The following is a 25,958-nucleotide window of genomic DNA, read 5'->3' as shown; positions in this document are numbered from 1 at the left end:
GATAAATATTCCATCCCTGGATGTACAAAAAGAACAAAACAAAAGAGTCAAGGTTCTTATGGTCAGGGTCTGCACAGAAAGCCTCACTTCTAATGTGTTTCCCCATCTTCTCTTTCTATGGGAATGAGTGGCAGAAAGAATTAACTTCTTCAGTGGCCTGAAAGAGAAAGTTTAATTGCACTCTTATCTTAAAAATGTCCATTTCTATTACAAAGACACTTTTCACCTGTGTCCTATCAAGCACTACACTTTGTGAGCCGAGCTAAAAAATAATTAGTGAACCTCCTAGGTAAAGGAAAAGAGGACATATATATATATATATATATATATATATATATATATATATATATATATATACATATATATGTATGTATGTATGTATGTATGTATGTATGTATGTATATATAAATCCCAGGTAAAAAAATACTGAAGCTTCTAAATTAATGGCTCCTGATTCTCCATTTTGGAGCATTCAGTTTGATTCTGTCTGTCTCTTTATAGGCAGGCTCAGAGCCTGATTGTGAAATCTAAGTAGGGAAAATCCTGCTCTTCTCTGGGCTTATAATTGGACGACGACACCTGATTGTATCCTCCTGAAGTGGCTCCACTGAAGGCCTTCTCATGTGTTCAGGGTGGGGGTAGGAAATAATGGGGCGAGGGGTCCCAAGGGATTAGTACAGGACTGGACAGGAAGTTTCACTTCAGGTCTTCAGCTCACTCCAAGGTCCATATATAAACTTTTTAAAAAGAATGACTTTTATCACCTGGGAAATTGGGCCTCTAGTTTCCATCAGCTCAAGTATAAACTCTATGGTTGCAGACACTGCTCTTCATTATGGCAAGGACTGTAAAAGGCTTTCCCATCTGTTGAGAGTGACTGCAAACGAGAGCTTGTCAATGGGATGCTCCATACTATCCCCCTTCTGAAGCAAAAGCCTCTTGCTTTGCTTGGAACAGATTTCTTAGCTCCTACAAAGAGTTTGGATTCTTCCATCCATAAGAAGCCCTTGAGATCCACTCCTATGTCCTTCTTGCTATCTCTTTAGACAAGGCTTTCTTTTGGGCGCACCTTTCCCCTTATGTCACAGTAGCTGTCACTTCCTTGGCCTGGGCTCTGCTGTTTATAGGACTTTCTGGTTCAATGCTAGTTCCCTAATTCCAAGTTGGCTTCGAAGGCCTCATAATGAATAAACCAGTGCCTCCAATTATATCTTCTCCTCTTTCTATCAGCTCAGGCCAACATGGTGAGCAACCTTCAGTAGCCTCTTGAATGGGCGCAATAGGAGACATACCTTGAATTCATAGGATTCTTCAATGATCACCTCCAGCCTGGTGTGTTCTCCCAGGACGGGGCGCCCCAGTTCCGCAATGCGCCTTTTCTCTTCTTCTTTGCTTGTCAGTGGCTTCTTGACATCACCTTCCTCTGGGAAAGGGAAGGCAAGACAGTGAACAATATGCTGCTCTCAATCTTGCTACCAGAAAAGCAAGGCGGCAAGAAGCTGTCCTTGAGGCTGGAGGGGAGAACTGGTAGATGTTTGGTGGGCCGAGCAACATATTACAAAGACAGCAGATGATTTTAATATCCTATAGTCAAATTGCAAGGAAAGGCAGATAGAGGAAAGCAATGCATTGGAGCATATCACGGTGAAAGAAAGACTCTAGACACACACTATTTCTGCTCAGAGAATCACCTAGCTGTTCCTGTGATGCTGGGTAGGCTGGCTGTTGGCACGTATTCCTTTAGCACATGACTAAAGAGAAACACAATTAAAAGTTCTAGAATGACTCTAAGAGATCGGGCCCTTCTTCCTCTCTACTTCGTAGAGGCAACAGCAAATGCTCCAGAGCCACAGAGAGGATGGAAGGGAAATTCTGATCATAGCCTCATACATGCCAGGAGCTCCTGTCACAAGTGAGGCAATAAAACAGCCATTCCACATTTCTGTGAGATGCTGCGGGCTTCAGTTCTTCATCTCTGTGTGGAGAAGCAGCTCTGGTGTGTTAGGAAAATCTTGGCCATGTTCACCTTAATGAAAACATGGACAGTAAGGGAGAAGCCCTTGGGAGTTCAGACTCACCATGTGAGCAAGGTAATTTCCACAACTGCCAAATAGCTTACATGCTGGGAGAGGCTAGTGGGGGCTTAGAAAATGTTAATGGAGCTGAGAGTCTCTTAATGAGGGGAAGCTCACAGTTGGCTCACTCTGCATGAAGGTCATTAGGATAAATCCCAGACTGAAAAGGCCATGCATAGGTGGAAGACAAACACTTGTCCTGTAATAACTCAGAATTCTGGAACCAGACATGCTTCCACTCACAGTCAAGTGGAATGAATGTATTTGTCATGTCCGGTGAGGCGGAGGTGGTGACATAGAAAGATCTTAGCTCTGATACCCTCACTTCCTAGACAGACATACAAATTACCTACGAGAGAGGAGTCTTTCCTCCAAAAGGGGAGGCTTTCTTGCCAATTTACAGGGGTCTACATCTCCTATTTCTTTGGAATACCCAAAACCTACCCCAGCTCAGGGACTCCACTATGGTGATCTCATTTGTTGCTCTAGCAATTGTTGTGGAGAATAATTCCAAGGCCAGTTGCTTACAGTGAGGGCAGGTGACAGATGTGTAAGAGTCATTGCTAGCATTATTTATTTCAAATGTCAAAACTCATGGCAGACAATAGCAGAATGTCGCATGCTGATGAGCGCTTCGTTACACTGTATATTTACTAGTGTCTTCCTGAAGGCCTATTTTAACATACTTGTTCCTTTAATCAATGATCTGTAATCACATCAAGGAAATTAGATAAAGGCTAGAAGTAAAGTATTTAGATCCAGCTGGAAGCTAGTGGATGTTAGCAAAGGTAAATTACTAGGACAAGGAGATTAAATTTAAGTATAAAAGTAGTAGTAACTTTTTTTTTTATCAGATTGGGAAGTTATAACCTAAGTAATGGCAAAGGGATCTGGTTGTGGTCTACAAGGTTTGCCCTTGTGAATGTGTCTAGACAAAAGGGTTGACTAGATATGTGAAACCTCATTTATCCAGTCACTTAAATCTATCATCCTTTATTCTCATTGCTTTTTGATCCTTGCATCTGGGATAAATCTATTGGTAGCTCTCATGGCAACAGGTTATATAAGCATCTTTGTTAAATCCTTTGGCTGAATGTGGATATCATGAAGAATGTTTCCCAAATAAGAACTATTTCCCAAAAGAAGAAAGATTACAATTTGGATATCTATTTGAGTTGCAAGGCTACAAGGGGGAATGTTTATTATGGCCTTCTTTTCTTCAATTTACTTTATAAATGATAAGTTGCTTTTCACAGAACTCAAGGTTATTTTAGACTAATTAGGAAAGAAAAGGTGATATGGTAGAGTTGTTCAGTATAGTGCTTCTCAAAATGAAATTGATTTAAAACATGGCATTAAATAAATAACATTGTAGAAAATGGAAATCATCCAACGTGAGTGAAAAAGAATTTTCTTTTTTCCCCCCAAATATTTCTTTGTGGCGTAGTTACATTTAGCTAAGGTCTCAAACACATTTTAACCATCACAATGATAAATAATCATCATTATATTAATCCACAAAGTTTAGGAACTCTATTAACTTTAATCCTCAGAACCTCTGATCAGACAGAAATGCATAGTTTGAGGCTCTTAGGTCTGTGACTCATACCATTCTAAGATGGAAATAATAATTTTCAGGTATAGGACATTTGCCACCATCTAGTGAGAACCCAATAACATTTTTCCACTGTAAAATTTTTGTTAAATTGCTTTCTATTTATGGTACATTATACTAGCTTTTCTTGTGTTAGTAACTTGGAGTTTATTTTTTTTAATTTAGTGAAAATCAAGAGGCAATTTTTAAAAAAATACATCAAATAGATAATTTACATAGGGAATTACATCAAATAGATAATTATATCAAGTAGAGTTGGTATGCTACCAAGGCAAAAAAATGGTGAAATAAGTATGTAAGTGACAAAAACAACAACAGCAACAAAGAAATACTCTCTTGAGAGATCTTATATAACCTAATTACAAATGAGGTACTTGTTTGCCCAACTTATATTTAAAACACTATTATATTTATATAAAATTGAGAGATGACAGCTGGATAAATCCTATGATTGCTCTGTATAGATACTAATAAATTAGTTTTTATGATCTTTTTGATCTAGGGAGCTGGGCCTTCTAAAATTTTTGTTATTTAATTTACTCTTAGGACATGGTTTAACAACATTTTTGTGAAACAAGATCAACTGTTGTATTTGTTCCCCTTTTTAGATTGAGCACTGGATCAAAAGCAGATAATTCTGTTATACTCACGGTCACTTTATTTCCCTACTTAGGCAAAGTGGGATTGTGCTGTGGTATTAGCTTCAATTCTCAGAAAAAAGTTCTCTCTCTCCCTCCCTTTTGTAGATACATGTCTACTGCTAAAACTCACCAGTTTCATTGAAAAGGTGGGAATAAACAACATATTATGGTCTTGACCAAGCCAAACAACTTAAGGGTAAAATTAGAGCAACTATTAAAAGGCCATATTAAAAGGCTACAAAGCCATCCTGTGATAAAGTCACTAGTTGGAGATTTCTTTTCATCTGGGTGATCAATTTTACAAACATCAAATAATGAAGTTAATAGGTCCTGGGTGAGGGATAGGTAGGCTTCCTCATACTCCCAGCATTTTGAAAAACTACTACTGTGATACAAATGCCACTATAAAGATCTGTATCCCAGGAGCTACTACTGACATTCTTTAATGGAGTCATACTTTTTAATCTCAGCAAATACTGTAGAATGAGGAAAAGGGGCCAAGATTATCAGTGGGACAATTTGCTCAGGTTAATTTTGATTCTTCATTGAGATCTATGCTGACACATCTGAAAACCAAAGTCCCTTGGCAGTTTTCTCAACACCTCACTGGCTTCTCTGATTAGAGCCAACAAAGACTGGCACTTTATTTCCTGAAAGAATATTGTGGAACAAATCTGCAGTTAAACCTGGGCATCATGATTATTGGGTGGGGGGGGGGGTATGAGCTTTGAGCATGAGGAGTCTAAGTGAGTATTTGTACTACCATGGCCAGTGATGGACAATATTGATGACCGAAGGAGAGGAGAACCTTGTCCTCATCTGTTGGACTTAATGTCAGGTGATAACTAAAACACTAAGTCTCCAGAAGATCTGGGGTAGCTGTGTAATTTTCTAGTTATGTTGTCCACGTTCCTTTATCTCCCTTTTGCAGAACCCCTACATACATACTACCATCTGTGCATCAGGAAAGTCAGGCTTTTTAAGGAATTTGTTTGTACTTGGATCAAAGACTCGTGTGTCAGACATTTGTAAGAGATCTTGCGTTTCTCACGTATTTGGGAGGGAGTGATCACTGGATCAACTTGCTGTAGGTCCATGCTTCCTCTTCCACCATTACTTCTCATTCCTACTGCCTCTCTTTACTCTGATGTGGTTGAGTTTTGCTGCTGATCTGTGACATCTCCAACTACCAGAGAAGCCACTGTATTATTTAGCAATGTTTTAGAGAAGACAGAGGCTAAAACATAAGAATCTAATGTCTACAGACTCGAAGGCACTTGGAGGCCATGTTTTGCAATTACCATGACGGGACGAGTACCTGCAATGGTGATTACAGTTGAAGGAATCGGGTGTTCTCTAGCAAGAACTTTCCTGAAGATAGGTTGGCCTACCAAAAGGACAGGTACAAAGTCAGTCGAAGAGATGGTGTTGGTTTGCTACCAGAACATTGTGGAATTAATAAACACCATATTCACTGCAAGCCATGTTAGTGGGGGATGGAGTGTAGATTCCAGGCAAATACTCTGCATTCATCACAGGATGGATCTCTGGTGGTTACAGAGGGAGGTTACTGACCACAAGTGAAGCAAGCGTTCTGTGAGACAAACTAGACTATGTTTGTTATGTATGATTATGAATAGATAATGCCAGGTTCCTCCAGGGGTCTGGAAGGGAAGAGCAAGGTCTTTCAAATGACTGCTTCCAGAGTTTATATCATGAAACAACAAGAAGCACTTGGTGTTCTGACCATTCTTGTGGTGTTGAAGTCTATTAGTGCCAACAATATGACCTTGAACAGGCCATCTCTTCCATGTCTCACATGTAAAATGAGGATAACAGTACCTGCTCTATTTTTTGAAGGTTAAGTAAATGTAGTCAACATGTTCACTACATTTTTCACCCCCTGAAGAGTCTGAAGGGTGTCATCATCATCACAGCAAGTGCTGGGAGAACTAGGGCCTAGGGTTTTCACTGAAGTCCTCATTCACTGACTGTTAGATCTAGCTGCTGTTTTATCCTATTAAAATCTATCCAGAATTGATATATGAATCAAGAGACTTGGCGCTCAATGACAAGCCTGCCATTTGCTTGCCATTTATTCAGTTTGGGCAAGGGATTTCTCCTCTTGGAGATCCATTTTCCTCAATTGTGCAACGAAGCAAATACATATGTGTTATGTATTTTTTGGAGTGATGGAAGTGTTTCTAATTGTCAGAATGTTCATAGTTTGGTTTCCTTAAAAAGTCTTGCATGAGAATGTTATTATAGGGAGAGTAATGTTAACAGTATCATCATTGGATACTATATAATTTTAATTAGGAAATCCTATATCTATATGTTTAAGAAGTTCCATGTCTTCCCCATATTGAGCCAAAAAACTGAATTTTATTAAAATATCCATATCACATATTTGCTACAGTTTTCTCCCTTGGACTCTCCTTCATTTTTCATTTATCTAGAATTCATAATTGCACCATTTATCAGACAAGCTGGGGTTTGAATTGAAAATATATATAATGTGTAATTTCTAGAAATAAAGGTAGAAATAAAGGGGTTGCAGTGGAGAAACAGAAACAGAACAATGCTGGGGTTAGGCAAATCATCACATGGTTTTAGAGTCAGAAGGCCCTGAGATGAGGGGTAGGGATTTATCTCTCGGAGCCTTTTCCCTTTCCTATAAGAACAGTAAAAATCCATAAGGATGGTAATAAATGATGATTCTCACAAACTCTAATGAGCTATAGTATGTAGGTATTGCCATAAAACTGCAAGGTCAAGAGGAAATGAGTTCACAGATCCAAATAAAGGCCTTTGAATGAGGCAAGGTCTAGAACAACAGATAAAGATGAACAAATTCCAAAAGTACCTCTAGTACTTAAACTAATACGATCTCTAAAATATTCAGGTTAGGCTGCAGACCAAATGGCCTTTTCAATTTCCACACATCCTGCCTTAAGTTTAGATGTTCACACTTAGCCATGCAAATCTACATAAAAGCTGCAGGCAACCTCCAATGGCTGAATGAATTCTTCTCTATTTTCTCTCCCTCTCAAAGTCTTGACTTCAAAGTCTCAGACTTCAAAGAAAAACTCTTTAGACTCTAAGGATACATTCTACTGTGCAGACCCTAAGTTTTAGAATTCCCTTTTGCAGGGTCAAGTGTGAATACTAGGCATTCTGGGCAACGGAAAGAGAGACAGTATCTAGGTAAGTCAAAATGGGCAATGTAGAAACTGCAATGTTATTCGAACATTCTCTTGTTCTAAATGGCATTGATTTCAAGTATTCGGAGGAGATAACAACTAAAAAACCTGGGATTTTAGGTTAAAATTTCAGTTATAGAGAGTACTTGGTGAACTACCTGACATGGAAGAATGTTTTGAAGAAAGTATAAGCCCTGGAAATGAACTTTTCACATAGTTAATGATACAGAAATCCCTGCACTTGTTTCATATGTAACCTCAATAACACAGAATGGAGTGAGGTTCAGATGAGTCAGATGTAAGGAATCCTATATAGAAACTTATCTTGTTTCACATTTGTTATCCTTTGGAAGTTCTGCGGTTTGAACTCAAGGCTTTGGGTTTATGACAAGTGATCTACTTAAGCCATGCCTCCATCCTTAGGTTTAATGTTTTTATCCTTTCCAAATTTCTGTGTCTCTGAGATCTAGCAATCATTTTGCTAGATCATTTTGTTAAGTGTTGTGACTAGAAAGAAGCAGTTGGAAGGAAGTAACTTTCTGTATTTAGAAAGTTTCCCTTTGGACAGGATCACATTGTAACTATGTGTTTAGTATTATACCTTAGTTCCAGCTCTTGCCAGAGTCTTTTTAGTACTAGGAGTTTGGATATTTCCTTCTAAATACTTTTGGTCAGCTCTATGATTCTTAAAATTGTGATATCTTCATGATATATTGGGATCTTTTGATATATGCACATGATAATCACAATAACAACAAATTGTAAAAATTGGTCCAGTGTCAAAATGTGCACATTTTAAGCTTTCCATGTGAAGTTTCTTACAAATAAATACAACACAATATACACGTTGTTAATCTGTAAGGTGTTAACTGTGTAAAAGTAGCAAGAGCACACACCTTGTGCCACAGTTAAATGTTAAAAGTAGGTTATGTGAGAGGTGGGTTTGGTTTGATCTTTATATTATTTTGGGGAGAAATAAGAAAATATTATCTTACCATACAGGTATTTTCCTTAATTAAAAACAGATAAAAATCAGATTTTTTTCAATGTTATAGTATGCTTAAAGCAAGACCATACAAATAAAATTAGATAGCATTATGTTTCAAAAATTCATACCTGTTAGTGTGAAGCCACCTAAAAAAGAAAAAGAAAACAAATAAATGTTACAATTTAAATTTTACTTCAAATAACAAAGATTATGACATTCAACAACTCAATGAAAACTTGACAAATGTACAATTTAAAAGAATATGAAAACATCCATTCATGACAAAATCATGAAGTCTTTTAAAATTATGAATTAAATGCACAAATTATTCTTAATTTATGTAAGTATCTGAGAGATCACTGATTTTTTAAGTTATGATAATTTAAAATGCAATTTAATTGATTTTACCTTAATTAAAATGAGGCCAATGACGCTAAACAATAATCTCACTGCCCAATCAATTGACATAAAAATCAGAGAGCTATTATTGCATTATCTGACAGAAATGGAAAAATGGAAAGGAAATTTAAGAAGGGAAATGCTTACCAAGCTCATTCAATAACAGGGCTGTGAAGGAAACAGAGACAAACACAGAATAAGAGAACAGATGAGTAATGAAAGCAAGAGGAATATCAGTAGAAAGAAACTCAGGCAGATCTCACTATAGTGGTAAAAAGCCACCTCTACAAATCCTGGGTGCAGCCCGAGGAAATGTAAGATTGGGAATAATTCCAAATACATGATCCCAACAGAAATACTTTCAAATGCCTTAGACTGTAAAAATACATTCCTTTATATAAAATTGTTTTAATTTAATAAAACATTTCTACTATGTATGTTGTTATATGTTATATGTATCTACAAACTATAGTAGAAATCTTGTATGAAATTAAATGCTTAACTTGATTTAAGTGGCATTTTCCTTATTAATTATTGACTGGGAGTTACTTGATAAGCATTTAGAAATTTTAAATCATTAAGGAGCACAGGTATTACACATGTGAATTACTAAGAACAGGCAAAAGATCCTAAGAAATTTTATTTTGGCTATCATGAGACTTTGGTCCAAGGTAAAGCTTTTTCTCTCTTTCTGGGCATTCTATTTGGATTATATTTTGATACTAATCATTGTTTATATGTCTAAAGTTCCTAAATCCCAAGAGCCTCAGGAATTGACTCCTATCTATATGTCTTTATTAGTGACTTCAGCACAATGGATGATCAGAGTGTTCTTTGTAGACATAGGACTCCACAGAAAACAACTGGGCAGGGAGTGTGGGGGAGAACACATGACTTTTCAATGATAACTTTTAAACCCAGATTATAGCATTTTATTTTAATGAAAGCCTTCTGGGTCAATCTATCAAGTAAATTATTTCCTAGGTTCTACATGGGAATGTTACAATTACTTTTTAAGGTACAGTTTTCTCTCTCATGGTATGGTAACTCAAGTAACCATTTTTAAAAAATGTCAATAATTTCACTGATGATGAGAGTTGGTGGGTTGAAACTGGAGAGTGTCACCAAGTAATGTTAATTTTCTTTTACATGAAGGTATATTTTTCTAAAATGACAATTGAAAGAGCTGTATCCAATATTCTCTTCCCTTAGATAAAAGACAGCTCTTTGGAGGAATGCATTCAGGAACTAAGTGATGTTAATAAGACATTTTAAAAAATCTCACTTCTCTAAGACATCAGCATAATTTTCTAAAGTGTCTTTTCTTGCTTTTTCCTACTTATGAAACTTATTAGATATGCTGCATCCAAATTGGTCTCAAATGTACCTTTTTCCACCATTCCAAAGTTTCTTTTTGCCATTTTGAACTTCACTAAGTCAGGAATGTGCACTTTCTTTTAAGACCTCTGATAGACCCTGTGGTCAGAAAGTTACCCAAAATTAGTCTTACATACTTAATATTTCCACTCTATATGTAAAAAAATGTGTAAATTTCATGTGACATAGTCCATCTACTCTCTGATCACTGATGCCTATAATTAATAAGAACAATCAACAGGTAGGATTCCCACTTTACATATATAATTACATCAGCAGGATTTCTTTTAAAGTGATCACTGTCAAAGGATAATTAGTAATAATTCAGAACAAAGATTCCAATCCTTCCTTATCAAATATAAATTATATAAAATACAAAATAAAAGCGGTAAAAAGAATTGGATCCTTTTTCAAATGATTCTTCAAATTTTAAGTATGAATTAGCAAAACTAATTGTAATGCTATTGTTATTTTTCTTTTTTACTCTTTATGTTAAAATTCATTAATTCCATAATAATCAGAAGATTTTGGAACGTAAGGCCAGATAGGCCTTAAATGCTCACTAGAGGATTATCTACTACCAAACTGAATAAAAATAACTTGACTATCATTTTGCATATGTGGTACATTTTAAATATCATATTTTAAGGTATGAAAACTTTGTTCTGAAATTAATACTAGAATATGGATAACATACTGTTTTATGATTTCTATTCTGATTAAATTCTTTTTAAAAATTGGGCTGTTAAGTATTATATATTGAATTCTGAAGTGTATTATTAGTTGCCATTAGACTCATCTGCAAAGTAGTTAGGAAGTAGTTTTTTTTTTCCTTTTAGATTCACTGAGGCAAGATTGATAGGATATTAAGTGGTTTTTGTCACTAACATTTCTGGGGAGATTTAATAGTTGAACTCCAAAGAGCAATAAAAAAAGAAACATGTTCCTTTGTATCATCATTTCTGAATTACTGAACTCTCTTCCAGTGTTAAATAAATCTGGTTGCAATCAAGGTTAGTCAGCATTTCAAAGAAAATGGGCATCATTTGGTGCAAATGTGAATTAGGGAATGCAGATGAATTTGCTAAGTTTCATGGAAGCTGAGGAAGAAGAGAGAGTTAAGTGTGAGAGTAGGGAGACACAGAGAGAGAAGAGTACAATTTCTCGCTGGTATGTCTTTATATACTCTCACACCTTTCATTCCTCTTCTTATCCATATTGGTTCCTCAAGCTCAAGGAAGAATCTGCTCTTTTTCTCATATTCCTCACGGTCATATAGTCTAATGGTAATGATCTTCCTGTAGGAACACAAGACAAAGGCAAAACGAATGGTTGGCGTCACACGCTCATGCTCTAGATGTCCACCAAGCTGGATGTTACTGTGATGTTACAGAGGGAGAACTGGCAGCACATGGAACTCCAGACCTACGTAAAAGGGCATCTTGAGTCCTCTCAGCTGGCCTCCATTTAGTTTGCTGTGCTAAGGAATCCCTTGCACAAATTCTTCCCAATTTAGTTAGCAAACATTTAGGCTTCCCAAATCAGAACGAAACATCAGAAAAGTGGCTCAACTTTGACCACGTATAGCATCTGCATCAACCTTCCCAGAAGAGGAGGCTGGATTGGCTGCATGGAAAATTCATCTTCCTGACCTGGAATGTGCAGAGTTGCAGTCCAGGCCCCTGTGGCCAGTGTGAGATTCATGCCCTGTTACCTAGGTGGAGGGATGTGTGCATGGTAAGTCATGTTCTGAAGAGTGCAGGCATCCAAGGAGGCACAGGCCAGCAGAAGCTGTAGGGCTTAGCCCTGGAGCAGCTCCCCCACCTTTCTTCTCACTCATCTCCACCAGGCGGGGCTCTCCAATCTCAAGGAAGAAGGTCTTGTTTTTCTCATATTCCTCATCATCAATTACCTTGACTGATATTGTTTTGCTGAAACAGAGAAGAATAGAAATTGACGAACAAGGGGAAGAAGACAGAGAGGGAACATACAGAAGAGGAAAGCAAGGTTATTGTGGTTACTGACAGCATAGCTTCTTGTCCAGGGCTACGAAATTAATTTGGAGAAAGCATACGACTCAGTGCTCATAGGTTTTTTTACCATCATGAGAAGGAAAGGCAGGGAAAAAAAAACTCAGATAACAATAGCAAGGAAAGAAAAATACACTTTAATTTAATAAATGCCTTTCATTACTGAACTGAGTTGTACTCCAGAATTGACTCCTTTTAGAATAAGTCAATGAATCACAACAAAATATTAACAGAGCTTATCTTTGACTCCTAGAATCCTGGGGTAGTATTTCCTTCACTGTGCTTTATTATATTTCCAAACCTAATGATTTTAAAATCATAAATTTTTATTAAGACAATAAATGTATAAAGTCATTCCCTTCCTCCCTATATAATGTATATTAATATGTACAACAGTATAAGATATAAAAATATACAAAATATAATAAAATATAAGCTATATATACATATACGTATGTATATATCTTTCTTGCTTTCTCCATCCAATGTCCTCGAATCTTATTCAGGTTAGTCAGATTTTTCAACCTAGACCACACAGGCAGCTTGTTCATGTTTTGTTTGCCTTTCTAAAGATGGAAACTGTCTTCAAAACAGCTGTTTTGAAAGTGGGGTGGCAGTGGCAGTGGGGGGTGGGAGGGAGTCATGATGCTGTAGTTATTTTCATTCATCTCAAAGTCAAATTCTGACTTGCACTAACTCTGCTGTGTACATTACTTTCAAACTCCACTGATTCAAAACAGAGTTTCAGTAGGAGTTCTTTTGAATCTAACTTCCAGCCATTTATACCCTTTGGGCTTAGGGCTGTTAAATGACTGTCAGGTAGGCAGAACAGATGAAAAGCTATGCAAGTTTCAAGTTCCTTGATCCTAATGTTCCATTTTTAATTAATATAGGCTTAAAAAGGTAGCATATTACAACTTCCTAGGAACTCTATAAACACAGATTTGGTTTTAAAAATATTAACATCTGCCAAGAAGAGTTCTGATTTTTGAATTTTGAAACAATGAGTTTCTATAACACAAAATTATTTAATTTTGGTGAAGTTTTCTATTTAATTTTGGTGGAGTCTTCTGAATGGAAATTGGTTTATAATTTTTTTGTTTTTATTTTACTGATCAAAGCCATCAAGTTTCACTCAGACCTGTGCTTACTAAAGACCATTAGTCTTTCTTAGCATGAAAGCAGCATAGTTAACAGTTGTTCTTACTTTTCTGGATTTCCCAGTTTCTAATGTCAAATGCTTATATCTTGTTTGCTGGCTTAGCATTATAGAAGTGAGATCAAATGGTGGTTCTGATGGCATCCTGTTTTTTTCTCAGCTAAAGAACATTACTGCTTGATGCTAACATCCTAATATCTCACTCCCAAGATGCTAGAACTCACAAGTCTTTTCTAACTGTCTTCAAAGGCAGATTGGCTATCAAACAATGAATGGAAAAGGTAAATTGGTAAATATATAGACAGAGTTTTACTCTGTTATAAAATAAGAATGCAATTGTTTCATTTAGAGGAAAATGGGTGAAGTGAAATAAGCAAAGTCACACAAAGATTAATATTGTATGTTCTCTCTCATTGCTGGAATTTAGGAGAAAAAGGGACATGAATGTAAAAGGGGAATTACCAGGAATGCAAAAGGAGAGGAGCAAAGTGAGGAGATAAGAAAAAGTAACACACAAGGTGAACATAATCCAAGTATATCATATGCATTTATGGAAATGTCATGAAACTGTTTACTTTGTACAATTAATATGCTAATAGAAATCACTTATTTTAGGAGATGTTAACAAAACTCCCAGCAATATGACAAAGTTCAATTACATGTACAGAGTGTAGAATTTCTGCCTTGTCATTTAGAATTATTTTCTAGAATTCACCTGTTTACTTTCTACATAAAAAAAAAAAAATCAGCCTGATTTGACTAGATTGGGATACTTCATTGTTTCTCCATGTCTGAAAATACAAAACATTAGAAGAATCCATTGAGAACAGACATAATAAGGCATGATAATAAGCATACTTTCTATCTCAGATCTGAATTTGATTATTTATAGATCAAATTTATTCTATAAAACCCCACCCAACACCAACACTAACACCTTTCTTTGTTACCAACACCTGTGCTCTCTAGGTATCAATGTCTGTCTTTTCCTCTTGCAATCTTTTCTTAAATTAAGTTTTTTTTTATTGTGAAAATACTGTACAAAGGGGTTACAGTTACATGAGCAAGGTGATGAGTACATTTCTTATCCAGCATTGTTGCCTGCTCCTTTGTTTTTCCCCTACCATCCCTTCCCTCCCACCTCCTCAGCTACCCCCTAACCTGCCTAAATTGTAAAGTTCGTTTTTCGACATAGCATCTTGTACACCTCATTGTTGAAATGGGTCTAGGTTATACACCTTTACTAATGAAAGCAGTATCATGAGACCAAGGGATAGAGGAACACTGATTGGGCCTTGCCACTGTCCTCAGGACTGATAGCCCAATATTCATTATCAAGGCACTTCATGATGGGGCACATCACACTGGGTTGCTCCCCACTGCAAATAGAGTACTGCTGCAATACTCTTCCTCATATTACATAAAAACATCTTCTTTATTTTTCTACATTGTATTCCCAGCCCACATGTCACTGTATATTCTAATGGAATAAAGAAGAATAATTTTAAAAAATAAAGAAAGTTTAGGCAGATGGTTGGAGTTGCTTTGCTAGTGAGTGTTTGCATAGAAAATATACTGATTTTATGCCAAGAGGGCAATTGAAAAAGTTTATCAGGCGAAAAACTTAGATTGTAATCCTTGGAAAAGAATTCAGTATTTGATAACTGACCCAGGAAAATGAAAGATGAAGAAGAAAAGTACATCTGCACTATTGTTGTTACAAGTTACCTCATAAAGATATCAAAAATAGATGGCATTTGCATAATAGCATATCATTTCAAAACCATTTGAAATAGAATCAATAATACCCCTGACAAGAGAAGCCATTAAACTATATATTGATTTCATTTCTGTTGAACAGAAAGCTATTAATAGATAACATGGTTATTAAAGGACATTTATCAGTCCTTAAGAGTTAGCCCCTTAAATCCAATCAAGAGAGGCAAAACCAGAAGGCATTAGAATGTTCACATTCTACTTCAGAATAGATTCATTTCTCCCTCCAAGGAAAAACAGCAAATTTGGAACTACCAATGTAATTTTTAAAGGAACATATCCCAAAGAACATACAACCCAGTCATCTTCTTTCTTACTTTCTAAATCCTGATGTATCAATCTTTTAATCACAGTGCATATTACATGAGATAGTCTGGCTTGGTGAAGATTCCAGTAAATACTTGCATATCAGCAGGAGTACACCTCTGCTTCTTACTGTTCTGAAAGTAAAATGGAACTGCAAGGACAAGGGTTAACTTCAAGGTCTTCTGATCTACCCCACTGCTACAACAACCTAGAGATCCCATCTCCCTGAGAACAACACAGATTCATATTGACTGCTCTGTTTTGTTTGCCAATGGGAATAGTCAGATAGATGCTGTAATTTCTTCAAATGAACCCGTTAACAAGATCAAGACTGGAGCAGTTGGGTAGATACAGTCTTTCATCCAGCTGTAACGCTGAGAAGAATGAATGGAGAAACTGATCCCATGCAATTTTCAACTACCATCATTATTATAAAGAAAATTCACTTGACTATTTTTTATGTAACCCTTTGAAGTTGACCATTGTACTATAAAACTGTGTTTTCTGGAAACTAGCAGGGCAGATACAAATCTTATGATAACATTAAAATATTTCTAAATGTGGACAAAATTATTATGGAACCTCATTTTTGTTCCAATCCAAGAAGAAAACATTAGTTAAGAAAGAATCAAGTTATTTAGTGGCCAAATCCAGATCATTCCTTTTGATCTTTACAATGCCTTTCATGTAATGATAGAAGCCCAACATCTGTTATTTCACTTCTCAGGCTCTCTTTCTTATCTGATGTATCTCAAAGGATGCCAACCCACGCCTTGCAAACAGACTGACAAGGCATCCTTGTCTCTGGAAGTGAGTCAGGCAGTGAAAAAGGAAAGGAAGACATGGCCTTATTAGTGGAGATCGAAAAGAAAATTTCTCCCAAATATATTTTAGCTTCTTATTCAACCAAAGATAGTATATCATGATCTTTTTGGGGTCATTTTTAGTCTTAATTTGTATTTCTGTGGTTTCTTTCCTCTGTCACTGATGTTGGAAAAAGATGATAAAAAAATGAGTTGAGGACTGGAGACTCTTCTCCAGATCCTCACATGAAAGATTTTAAGGAACATTTCACACAATTTGATGCTACCTTTTTATAAGTATTTACCCTTATTTGGGGGCATACTCAAGAGGTCAGTAGAATGATGGACACTTCCTATTTACTAATTCATATATCTTCCTAACAGTCCTAGAAATAGATGCTTTTTGTTAACCACCTCTGACTCTCAGAGAAGTCAGTGACATCCAAGGACACAAGCTGTTTCTCTTAAGACCAGCTCCCAAATACCTTTCAGGTACATGACCCACAATTAACGACCCGATCCTTTACTTATTCAACTGTGCAGTATTTTCACAAGTACTTTAAAGGATGCTAATTATGACTTAACCTTAATATAGAGGGTCACTGTTTTATTTTTACATTCAAGACTGTATGAACAATGGCATAATGCTGACTCAAATAATTATTAATGTGCTATATTCCATGATGGCTGCCTTATGAAGTTCAATCACTGAGTATATAAAGATTTAATTGAAAAAATATGCCATAAACAAATAGAGATTCAGCATTGATGAAGACCAACCAGCCAACAGCAGACTTATGTGGGACTTTTGGATAGGAGTGCAGAACCTTGGGCCCATCTCTGATACACTGAGTCAAGAATCTGCACTTTTAACAAGATTCTAGATGACACTCTGAGTGATGAAGCATTTGATGTATTTGAGTTCTTTCCTTAAGCTGGGTAAGCATTTGCATTTCCAACCTGACCATGGGTTAGAATCTCCTGTGGAACAGTGTCAACTGTAAATCAAGCTCTCTAATTGTGGGGACCCAGTATGAAAACTTTTCAAGTTTTGAGATGATTCTTAGCTACAGCTAGGAACTGGCTCATGGATAGCCAGAATGTATGTCTTGGTATTTAGAAGCATGCATTAAATAAATAAATGGGAAGAATGATGAGAAAGTCAAAGTGAAAACTAAATTGTGGATGTAATTAGCAATGCAGGTTGAAACATGGGATGCGTGCTGTGCTTTTTCCTCCACAGGTACTCTCTAGAGTCCGCAGAGTACTTTGAGAAGTTGTTTTCTCTTTGTGAAATGCTAGTCTCAGTAGGCAACCTTAATAGCAAAGGTGAGAAAACACCTTTTACATTCAGACAGCAGAGTTTACACTCAAGAAGAAGCAATTTCCTTTTCAACAAAGTGATAGGAACTCTGGTGATACATTTTATCACAACATTGGTATATCTAGAGAGAAAAGGAAACTGAAGTGTTAACTTCCTTAGCAGAGAGTAAAGCTTCCTCTCTGTTTCTGTCTCTCCAAAGGGCTTCTGAGCCTTATAAGTCAAAGACCATGTGAGTATAGATGGACTCTTCTACAACTGAGCCTCACACTCTCAGACTCAGAAGAAAAGTGACCCAGGATTGACACACATGTGGATATGGTAACTTTCCAACCACAGTAGAGTGTCAGCAGGTACAATGAGCTTAAAATATGATCTACTGGACACTTGATATGAATAGCTTTCAGCAGATATTCCTATGACTCAAAAAGACTCAAATGATAAAAAAAGTGGACCAAGGATATGCACAGGCATTTCTCCAAAGAAAATAAACAAATGGCCAATAAGTGTGTGCAAAAATGCTCTGCCTCGGCAGTCATCAGAAAAACCGCAATGAGCTATCAAATCATAACTTTAGATAATGATGATGATGATGATACCCAAAGATAATAACAAATATGGGTGCGACTATGAAGAAATTGGGGTACTCATACACTACTGTTAGGAATTGAAAAGTGTATAGCAGGCCACTTTGGAAAAGTCCTCAAATGTTTAAAAATAGTTACCATATAAGACTCAGCAACTCTCCTCGTAAGTGTATGCCAAAGAGAATTATAGACCTAAAATGCACAAGAACTTATACATGTTCATGCATAGTATTTATTTATAGTATCCAAAAAGTGATATTTTAAATATTTAGCAATGTAGATATTTATCAATTGCTTACTAGATAAATAAAATGGAATATAATCACATGATGGAATATTATTTACCCATAAAATGGAATGAAGTACTATTATACGTGCTACAACACAGACAAATCTTGTGAATAGTTTGCTAAGTGAAAGATGCCAGACACAAAACATATATTGTGTAATTCTACTTACACAAAGAATACAGAATGTGACAGAGCATGCTTGTAATCCCACAGACCTGAGAGGCATAGATAGGAGGATTATGGTCTGAAACAAACCCTAGGGGGGAAAATGCAAGTCCCTATCTGAAAAATAATTAAAGCAAAAAAGGAAAAGAAAAAGGAAAGACTGGTACAAGGCCCAGGTGGTAGAGATTCACCTAGCAAATACAAGGCTCTGAGTTCAAACTTCAGTACCACTGTTCTCCCCTCCTCCCCCCTGCCCATCTTTTCACAAAAGATTCAGAGTAGACAAATCCAGAGACAGAAAGTATATCAGGGATTGCCTAGGACTAAGGGTTTAGGGTAAAAGGAGAACAAGGTGACCGCTAATAGGTATAGGACTACATTTCAAGATGATTTTAAAGAAAAGTTCTGAAGTGGATTTTTATGACGATTATAATTTCTGAGAACACACTAATGCCAACTGAATTGGGTTATTTAAATTGATTTAATTCTATAGTGTGTGAATTTTATCTCAATGTAGCTGCTATTGGGGAATAAAATAGCTTTAGAATAAATCATAGTCTTTAGAAAAGGCTGCTTCCTGGGATGAGAAGAAAAAAAAGTGCATGAATTGTTAGTATTTTCAGTAAGGAAATTCAAATTCTGCTAGCACTGGGGTGCTTCATGCCATGAGACAGAGAAAAGCACTTACATTAAAGCTAAGTACCTTTCTTGTGTCTGTCTTCCTTGCTGCTCCCTTCCCAGGATGCAACCATACCACTGGCTATTGATGTTATTTTGACTTGGCTAAGCAGTTCCAGTGGTGTAACCTCAGGCCTGGTTTCCTTGGCTGGTCTCTTTTTTCCAAAGTAGAAAGTCTTATGAAAATGCCAGAAGCAACATTTCCTCCATGGTATTGGTTTAAAAGGGAAAGGACTATCATCACAGGTTAGGCCAGCTGCCCTGGCAGAGTCAGTAGCATTTTCCACCACTTTGGGTGGGGGTCTTTAGCTCCTTTATGGACACTTATCTTCTCTACCGACAGAGAATGATGCTTCTCTGAGTTGCTCTTGTATCCTTTGTTTTAAATTCCTAGTGTATTTTAAACATTTTCTCCTCACTTGATTGGTGAGTTGCTGGTTGATTTGGGCTTAGAGAAAGTAGAGAAAAGGATGGAGATGACTCATATATCCCATATATATATCTATTCTTGTTTTCTCTAAGTGACCCAAAGCTATTCCCCTCTCTAGAAAACACTCCAAATACGAAAAGGTTACTCTCCATATTATTTGTACTATACTATTTTTGCTATATTTTCAAGTCATTGGTGAGAAACTGTAGGAATCGATTCCTCTGGCAATTTGCATAATATCCTATGTTGCACTGGTCATAGAAAAAGGACTGGTTCATGACTGAATCTTCTGATTATGTGGTTGAAAAGGTCATGTGAATCTCAGGCTACCTAGATTCAGGTCTTGACTCTAGAGTATGAGTAGCTGTGTATGTGTGTTAGCTTTGGCATATTTCTATCCATCAATGTTATAATTTATCAAATGAGATCAGTGCAACTCACTTCAGAGTATTATAATGTTCATGGTGTTGTCATGACCCAAATCATGGGTATCATCATTTAGGAAATAGGGACAAAGTAATGTAAAGATCAGATAATATAAAGCGTATGAAAATTTTCTTAAGAAAGGACTACAAAATGGCAAAAAGGCACTGTTGTCAAAACTGCAAAGCAGTTGCTTATTCTGAAGTTCTTTTGTGCTGCCCCATTACTGGCAGACAGATGGTGAAGACTGATGTCAGGAAATGTTCAATGAGATAATGAGCCGAACCTCCAAAATCTACTCTCACAATCCATGTAATGGGATCCGAATGCACACGTCTGAACTTCAAGAAGTAAGGAGGTCAGAGCTGCTGTTTCCCAGACCCAGCTCTGCCAGATCCCCATTCACTACCAGCTAGGTAACAGAGGGGTCTGAAGGCTTACTTTGTAGGAGCCTCGGCAATGAAGCAGAGCCTGACAGTGCTATTCTGTAATTGAAATGGACTCCAAGGATGAGAGTTGCTAAAGTAGCTAAGCCAAGTAATTCTCCAGGAGGCCTTGTCATCCAACCCTCGTCAAGTGGTAATTGAAATCATTGCTTCAGCTAAGTGAGGGCAAAGGATAGCTGAAATCCTGCAGTTTCAGGGAGACAAGAGGGAAGGGGTTAGAGACCACTGAAGAGGGGGCTTTCCAATACAACCTTGCGCTATTTTATTTTCTTTTGCTCACTTATGAAAGGGAATGACAATAAGTTCATGCTTTAAAATGCAAAGCAGGGACACTTAAAATTGTTCTTTGGTCTTTCTCCCTTTAGCATTCAATTTTCAGCTTCAGTCTACTACGATAAGTTGGTACATATTTGGAGTCACATCGTTTGGGAGGCCTAGACAGAAGGATAGAGAATTAGAGGTCAACCCGGGTTACATAGAGACGTTGTCTCAAAAATAAATGAACAAGCCAAACAAAAGCAAAGAACCTCTAAAAACATGAGCATAGCTTAGAAATCTAAGGGAATAATCTATGTTTGGAATTGGTACTTAAGAAAAAGCAAAGAAAAACCTAGGAACTACTTTTTCTCTTTTGTAGGCACAGCTGACCTCTTGAAAGAGATAATTGCAGGGTCCAATTATTGCCCCAAATGAATATTCACTAGATATTCTAGTATCCTGCAAGGTGCTAACCTATTAGGGCAAGACACCAAAAAATATAGGAGAAATGTTTACTAAGAGAAAGTGACAAGAGTTCATTAAAAATTGAACATAGTTTGTGATATATAACATTTCTCTCTTACAATTTTACATGTAGTCAATCAACATCAATCTTAAGGAGACTATCCTACTAAGGATCTTGGGTTTATTTCTATATATGTATGCTGAACAATTTGTAAATTTAGTGAAAAAGCAAATGAGCCAAACCTTGGAAACAACAGCATAGCTGAAATATGTCAAAGCAGATCATAGTCTGTCTATCTATCTATCTAGATTTTTAAAATAATATTGATGTACAAAAGTTCTGTAAGAGGTACACTTTGAACAAAATGATGTAGGATTCTCAATTTCTTATTTATTTATTTATTGTGTGTATGTGTGTGTGTGTGTGTATGCCAGTTCTGTGGCTGGCTGAACTCACGGCCTAGACATTGTCCCTGAGTTTTTCTGCTCATAGTTTGTGCTCCACTACTTGAGCCACAGCTCTACTTCTGGCTTTTTGTGATTAATTGGAGATAAGAGTCTCATTCTCTCCAGTGAGACTTTTCTTTCTGGGCTGGATCTTCAAATCTCAGCCTCCTGAGTAGTTAGGATTTCACATGTAAGTCACTGGCACATGGCCACTGCCTTAACATTTATTCAGGAGCTGAAGATGTTGTTCAGTGCTAGAGCAACATGCTCAGTTCCCTGGGTTTCATTCCTCGCACCACCACCACCAGGAAAAGTATAACTGATTTTTAGGACTATGCATTTGTTATAACCAGAGATCTTCATTGTACTTCTTTAACACAGATTCTCTAGAAAACATTGTTTTCATAAATATGTCCAAGCTGAGGATAATGAGTCTATCCTCCCTGGAAGATGTGGCCAGACAACGGTGAGTTCAAAGTCAGCTTTATCTATACAGTGAGTTGCGGTCTAATAAAAAAAAATCAAAGTACCTGTGGCAAAGAACATCTTTCCTATAAACTGAACACATAAACACCTTAGGTGCGGTTTTAGAAACTACCATCAGTCCTGACTTTGCCGCTGACTTTTATAAGAACTTAGAATGAAAGTAAAATGGATTCTGTCGGATTTCAAAGAGAAGGTTGCTTTATTGTCCCCTTTAAAAGCTTCCCTCATCCTAAACATTTTGAATAGTCTTTCTTTTTGGACTTTTTTTTCCCTCAGAGATTATTTCTATCCATGATCTTTCCTCCTTTGTCAATTTTCTTTTACATAAAGTAAAGCATTTCCAAAGAAAAGAGTGGTGTTACAGACAATAGTGAGAATATGCTGAACACATCTGTGTCAGAAAGAGGCTGTCTTTCAAAACAACACCTGGAAAGGAGCTGTGTGCCTTCGGTCTTCCACCACACATTCTTTTCTTTTTGTCTCTTCCCCTCCTCATCTTCTCACAGTCACAAAATATACATTGGCAAACCCAACTCTCTACATGCATTCGTAAGAAGTTAAGTAATCTGTAACAGTGGGGATTGAATTTACAACCGGAAGCTTCCCCCAAGCACACTACCAACTGAGCCCTATCCCAGGTTCCAAGTTCCTTCAGATAGGGTCTCTTACATTTTGCTTGTGTGGGTCTGGGACCATGGTCCTTCTACTTCTACTTCTGGAGAAGCGTGGGGTGGGGGGTGCGGGGGGAAAGCTATACGTCTGTACCACAATGTCCAGCTAAAATATTCTTAAAGAAAGATGCCAAATATTTTCTTGAATATAGCTAAATTAAGTTAATTAAGCAGTGAATTGATACTGAGTTGAAATGTCACATTTCCATTCCATGTCTAATATTTCATTACTGCTTTCACATTAAAGCAGTCTGTTTGTCTCTACATCATGTATAGTTTAAAATAGGTTTTCACTTTAGTTCACTATTTCATAGTGGAGGCTTGTGGTTCATCAAAAATTAAATAGCAAATAAATATATTTATTGAAAATCCAGGGGGGCATAAGGTTGGAAAGGCAACCTAAACAACCTGACAACCTAAACAAATTCATCTCACATGGAATAGACTTCCATCCTCGTTTAAGTGAAGTGTTACAAGCTGTGAGGGTGAAAAGTATTTTGTATTAGTAAGTTTGTATCCCATGGGTTCTATCTTACTAAATTCAATTGGAAAAAACTGTATTACTTCAGAATAATGTGTGTTCTTCTCCTTAAAGCTTATTAAGATAAATACTGGTTCATTGCTGAGAATGTACAAATATAGAAATGAAAAAGAAATTATTTCACCAACAATCTTAGTAGTAGAGATTACAGATAATTCATTTCACTGCATCTCATTCTGCTCATCTGCATAAGAAAGAGGTGCACAGGGAGGTTTTCTCTGACCAAGAATTGAGAGGTGGCTCTCTTGTTATGACATTTGGGAATTGCCTATATTAACTTTTAATAAAGTTGACAAAAATTGTTATACCTATCTGACATTTTTCTGTGGATAAGATAACTGGGATTAAGTCCTTTCAGAGGTGGATATTGCTGAGATCTGTAGATTGAAGTTCAGAGCCAGCCTGGGCAGACAAATTAGAAAGACTCTCATGTCTAATTGACCAGTAAAAAGTTGGAAATGGAGGTGTGACTTAAGTCATAGAGGGCCAGCGTTGAGAGGAAAAACCAAGAAAGAGCACATAGCCTGAGTTTAAGCCAAAGTACCAGTACAGTCTTCACCAATGCCTGGGCCCTCCCTCAACTCTTGATATGAATAGTACCTTCTCTATCCCCCCTCCACTATGGACATTGTTATCTGGATTCTGTCATATGACAAATTTGTAAGTTCATTTTTAAAAGTAGAAGTTGTCCCCTTGGTCATTACCTACCATTCATCTTGTTTTTCTGGGAGAAATAGTCAGGGTTCATCTGCCAACGTGGTTTACTCAGAATGGCACTCTGGCTACCTTGCTAAGTCCATGTTTGCTGCCTCACAATTCAATTCCTCTTGTTAAGTCACTTGCACACACCTATGTTTAAAGACCTTCAGCTAATCATTCATCCCCTAATTTCTCATCAACATAGCATTAGTCATTTCCACTCAAATTCAGCCCTTGCCTTCTCAAACATTCTGTTTTCTGGTCTAGAAGGAGAAAAAAATAACCTTTTCAATCCTTACCACGGAAATCTCCCTGTTCACTTCTCATTACACAGATGAGCAAACAAAGATTCAATGAAATTAGCCAATGTCTCAAAGCTAGTGTGTGCTAGGATCAGGATTACAACTCCTCTAGAGATTCTAAATCTATATTTGGCAATTGCTTACTCTGCCATTATTTTCTCTGGAGCTACTGAAATCCAAAGTATGCACTGTTTATAGCCAACCTTTCCTTTCCCTCTTCTCTTAAAGGACAAACTGATGATGGGATCAGAACAAATGCACTTTTTTGTTTTCTTCTGGTAAAGAGCTCATTTTATCATTGTCTGTCATATTATTATAAATTGAATGGCTCATACAATGGACAGATGGACTTCAGGCTTCCTTTAGTTAAGGAGTTTATCAAACAGGTGTAACTATTGAAGGAATCCACTTCACAGCAATGTGGAAAGCCTGAAAGCATGTGGGGTAGTGTCTCTCTCTATGGGATGTTTCTTGAGTATCTACCACAACAGATAAAAATGAACATTGATAACATCTACAAATAAACAACCACTACCAAGAAAATAGCAAGGCTAGCCTATGCCTCTTGCTTTCTGATTTTGCCTTCTACTCTGTAAAACATCATGATTCACTGACTGTGGGCTCTCACTGAACTTTCACACCAGCACTTAGATGAATGTCTGTCTTCTGTGAGCATTTATTTCATTTGGTTTAAAATCTCATCAGTTATCATTTTGGAGCTCATACTCTTAATAGAAGGAATACTTGGAACTTTACAGCTAAGCATTACAAGAAAAAAATGAGTACCCCCCATCTATTTAGTTGTTTATTGATATCAGTAATTTAAAGTTTAAAATCAAAATTAGCTCAAACCAGAATGGAGTTTATTGGCTTTGAAGTGAAAATGTGTTTTGCTTTTCCCTCTTCTTTCTCTTTTTAATGTTATTTTGCTAGTTTATAATGGAAGTTTCCCCTACTTAGGTTTAATAGAACCACAGCAGGTTTACAGAATACAAAATAATGACATGTTTAACAGAATTGAACCAATGGGCCAAACACAGTGAGAAAGTACTTGGTGAACAATTCTTGGATTAATTACAGGCTTCTTTCTGATAAGGTGCATTTAAAGTGCACATTGATTGTAGGGGAAAAGGTGTAAGCAGGATTTTTTTCACTTCACTATAGCTCCCATGTTTAGTTAGCAGTTTTAACATCAGATTTTCATTGTTATTAAAGCTTTTGACCCAGATTTCATCTTACAGGGAAAGGTCATTGTATTTAGGTCTTAGGTGATTTTGTTAATATTGTGGGAAGTCTGACTTTAGTTTCAAAGAATAGTATAGGTTGAGAGGACACATAGGATCAAGATTTGCATTTCCTACATTGATTTAGAACTTT

The 25,958-nt window shown here is 36.8% G+C and overlaps 1 protein-coding gene across 5 annotated transcripts in view; it reads right to left on the bottom strand.

Moving 5' to 3' along the window:
- Slc8a1 (solute carrier family 8 member A1) overlaps nucleotides 1-25,958 on the bottom strand; it is a 278,075-nt gene that overhangs the window by 39,648 nt on the left and 212,469 nt on the right. For 3 of the 5 annotated variants that reach the window (XM_042675377.1, XM_042675380.1, XM_042675378.1), the window contains exons 3-6: nucleotides 11,493-11,596; nucleotides 9,069-9,089; nucleotides 8,651-8,668; nucleotides 1,293-1,423 (exon numbers count right to left, since the gene is read on the bottom strand). In XM_042675377.1, coding sequence (XP_042531311.1) covers nucleotides 1,293-1,423; nucleotides 8,651-8,668; nucleotides 9,069-9,089; nucleotides 11,493-11,596 — 274 coding nt within the window. The remainder of the gene's footprint in view (nucleotides 1-1,292; nucleotides 1,424-8,650; nucleotides 8,669-9,068; nucleotides 9,090-11,492; nucleotides 11,597-25,958) is intronic. The other 2 variants (XM_042675379.1, XM_042675381.1) reach the window with 1 other exon arrangement.

This window comes from Dipodomys spectabilis, unplaced genomic scaffold (genome assembly GCF_019054845.1).
Source record: "Dipodomys spectabilis isolate Male_0828 unplaced genomic scaffold, ASM1905484v1 ptg000026l, whole genome shotgun sequence".
Taxonomy (NCBI): domain Eukaryota; kingdom Metazoa; phylum Chordata; class Mammalia; order Rodentia; family Heteromyidae; genus Dipodomys; species Dipodomys spectabilis.
The sequence above is the reverse complement of the archived record's forward strand: the minus strand, read 5'-3'. Positions and strand labels throughout refer to the sequence as shown.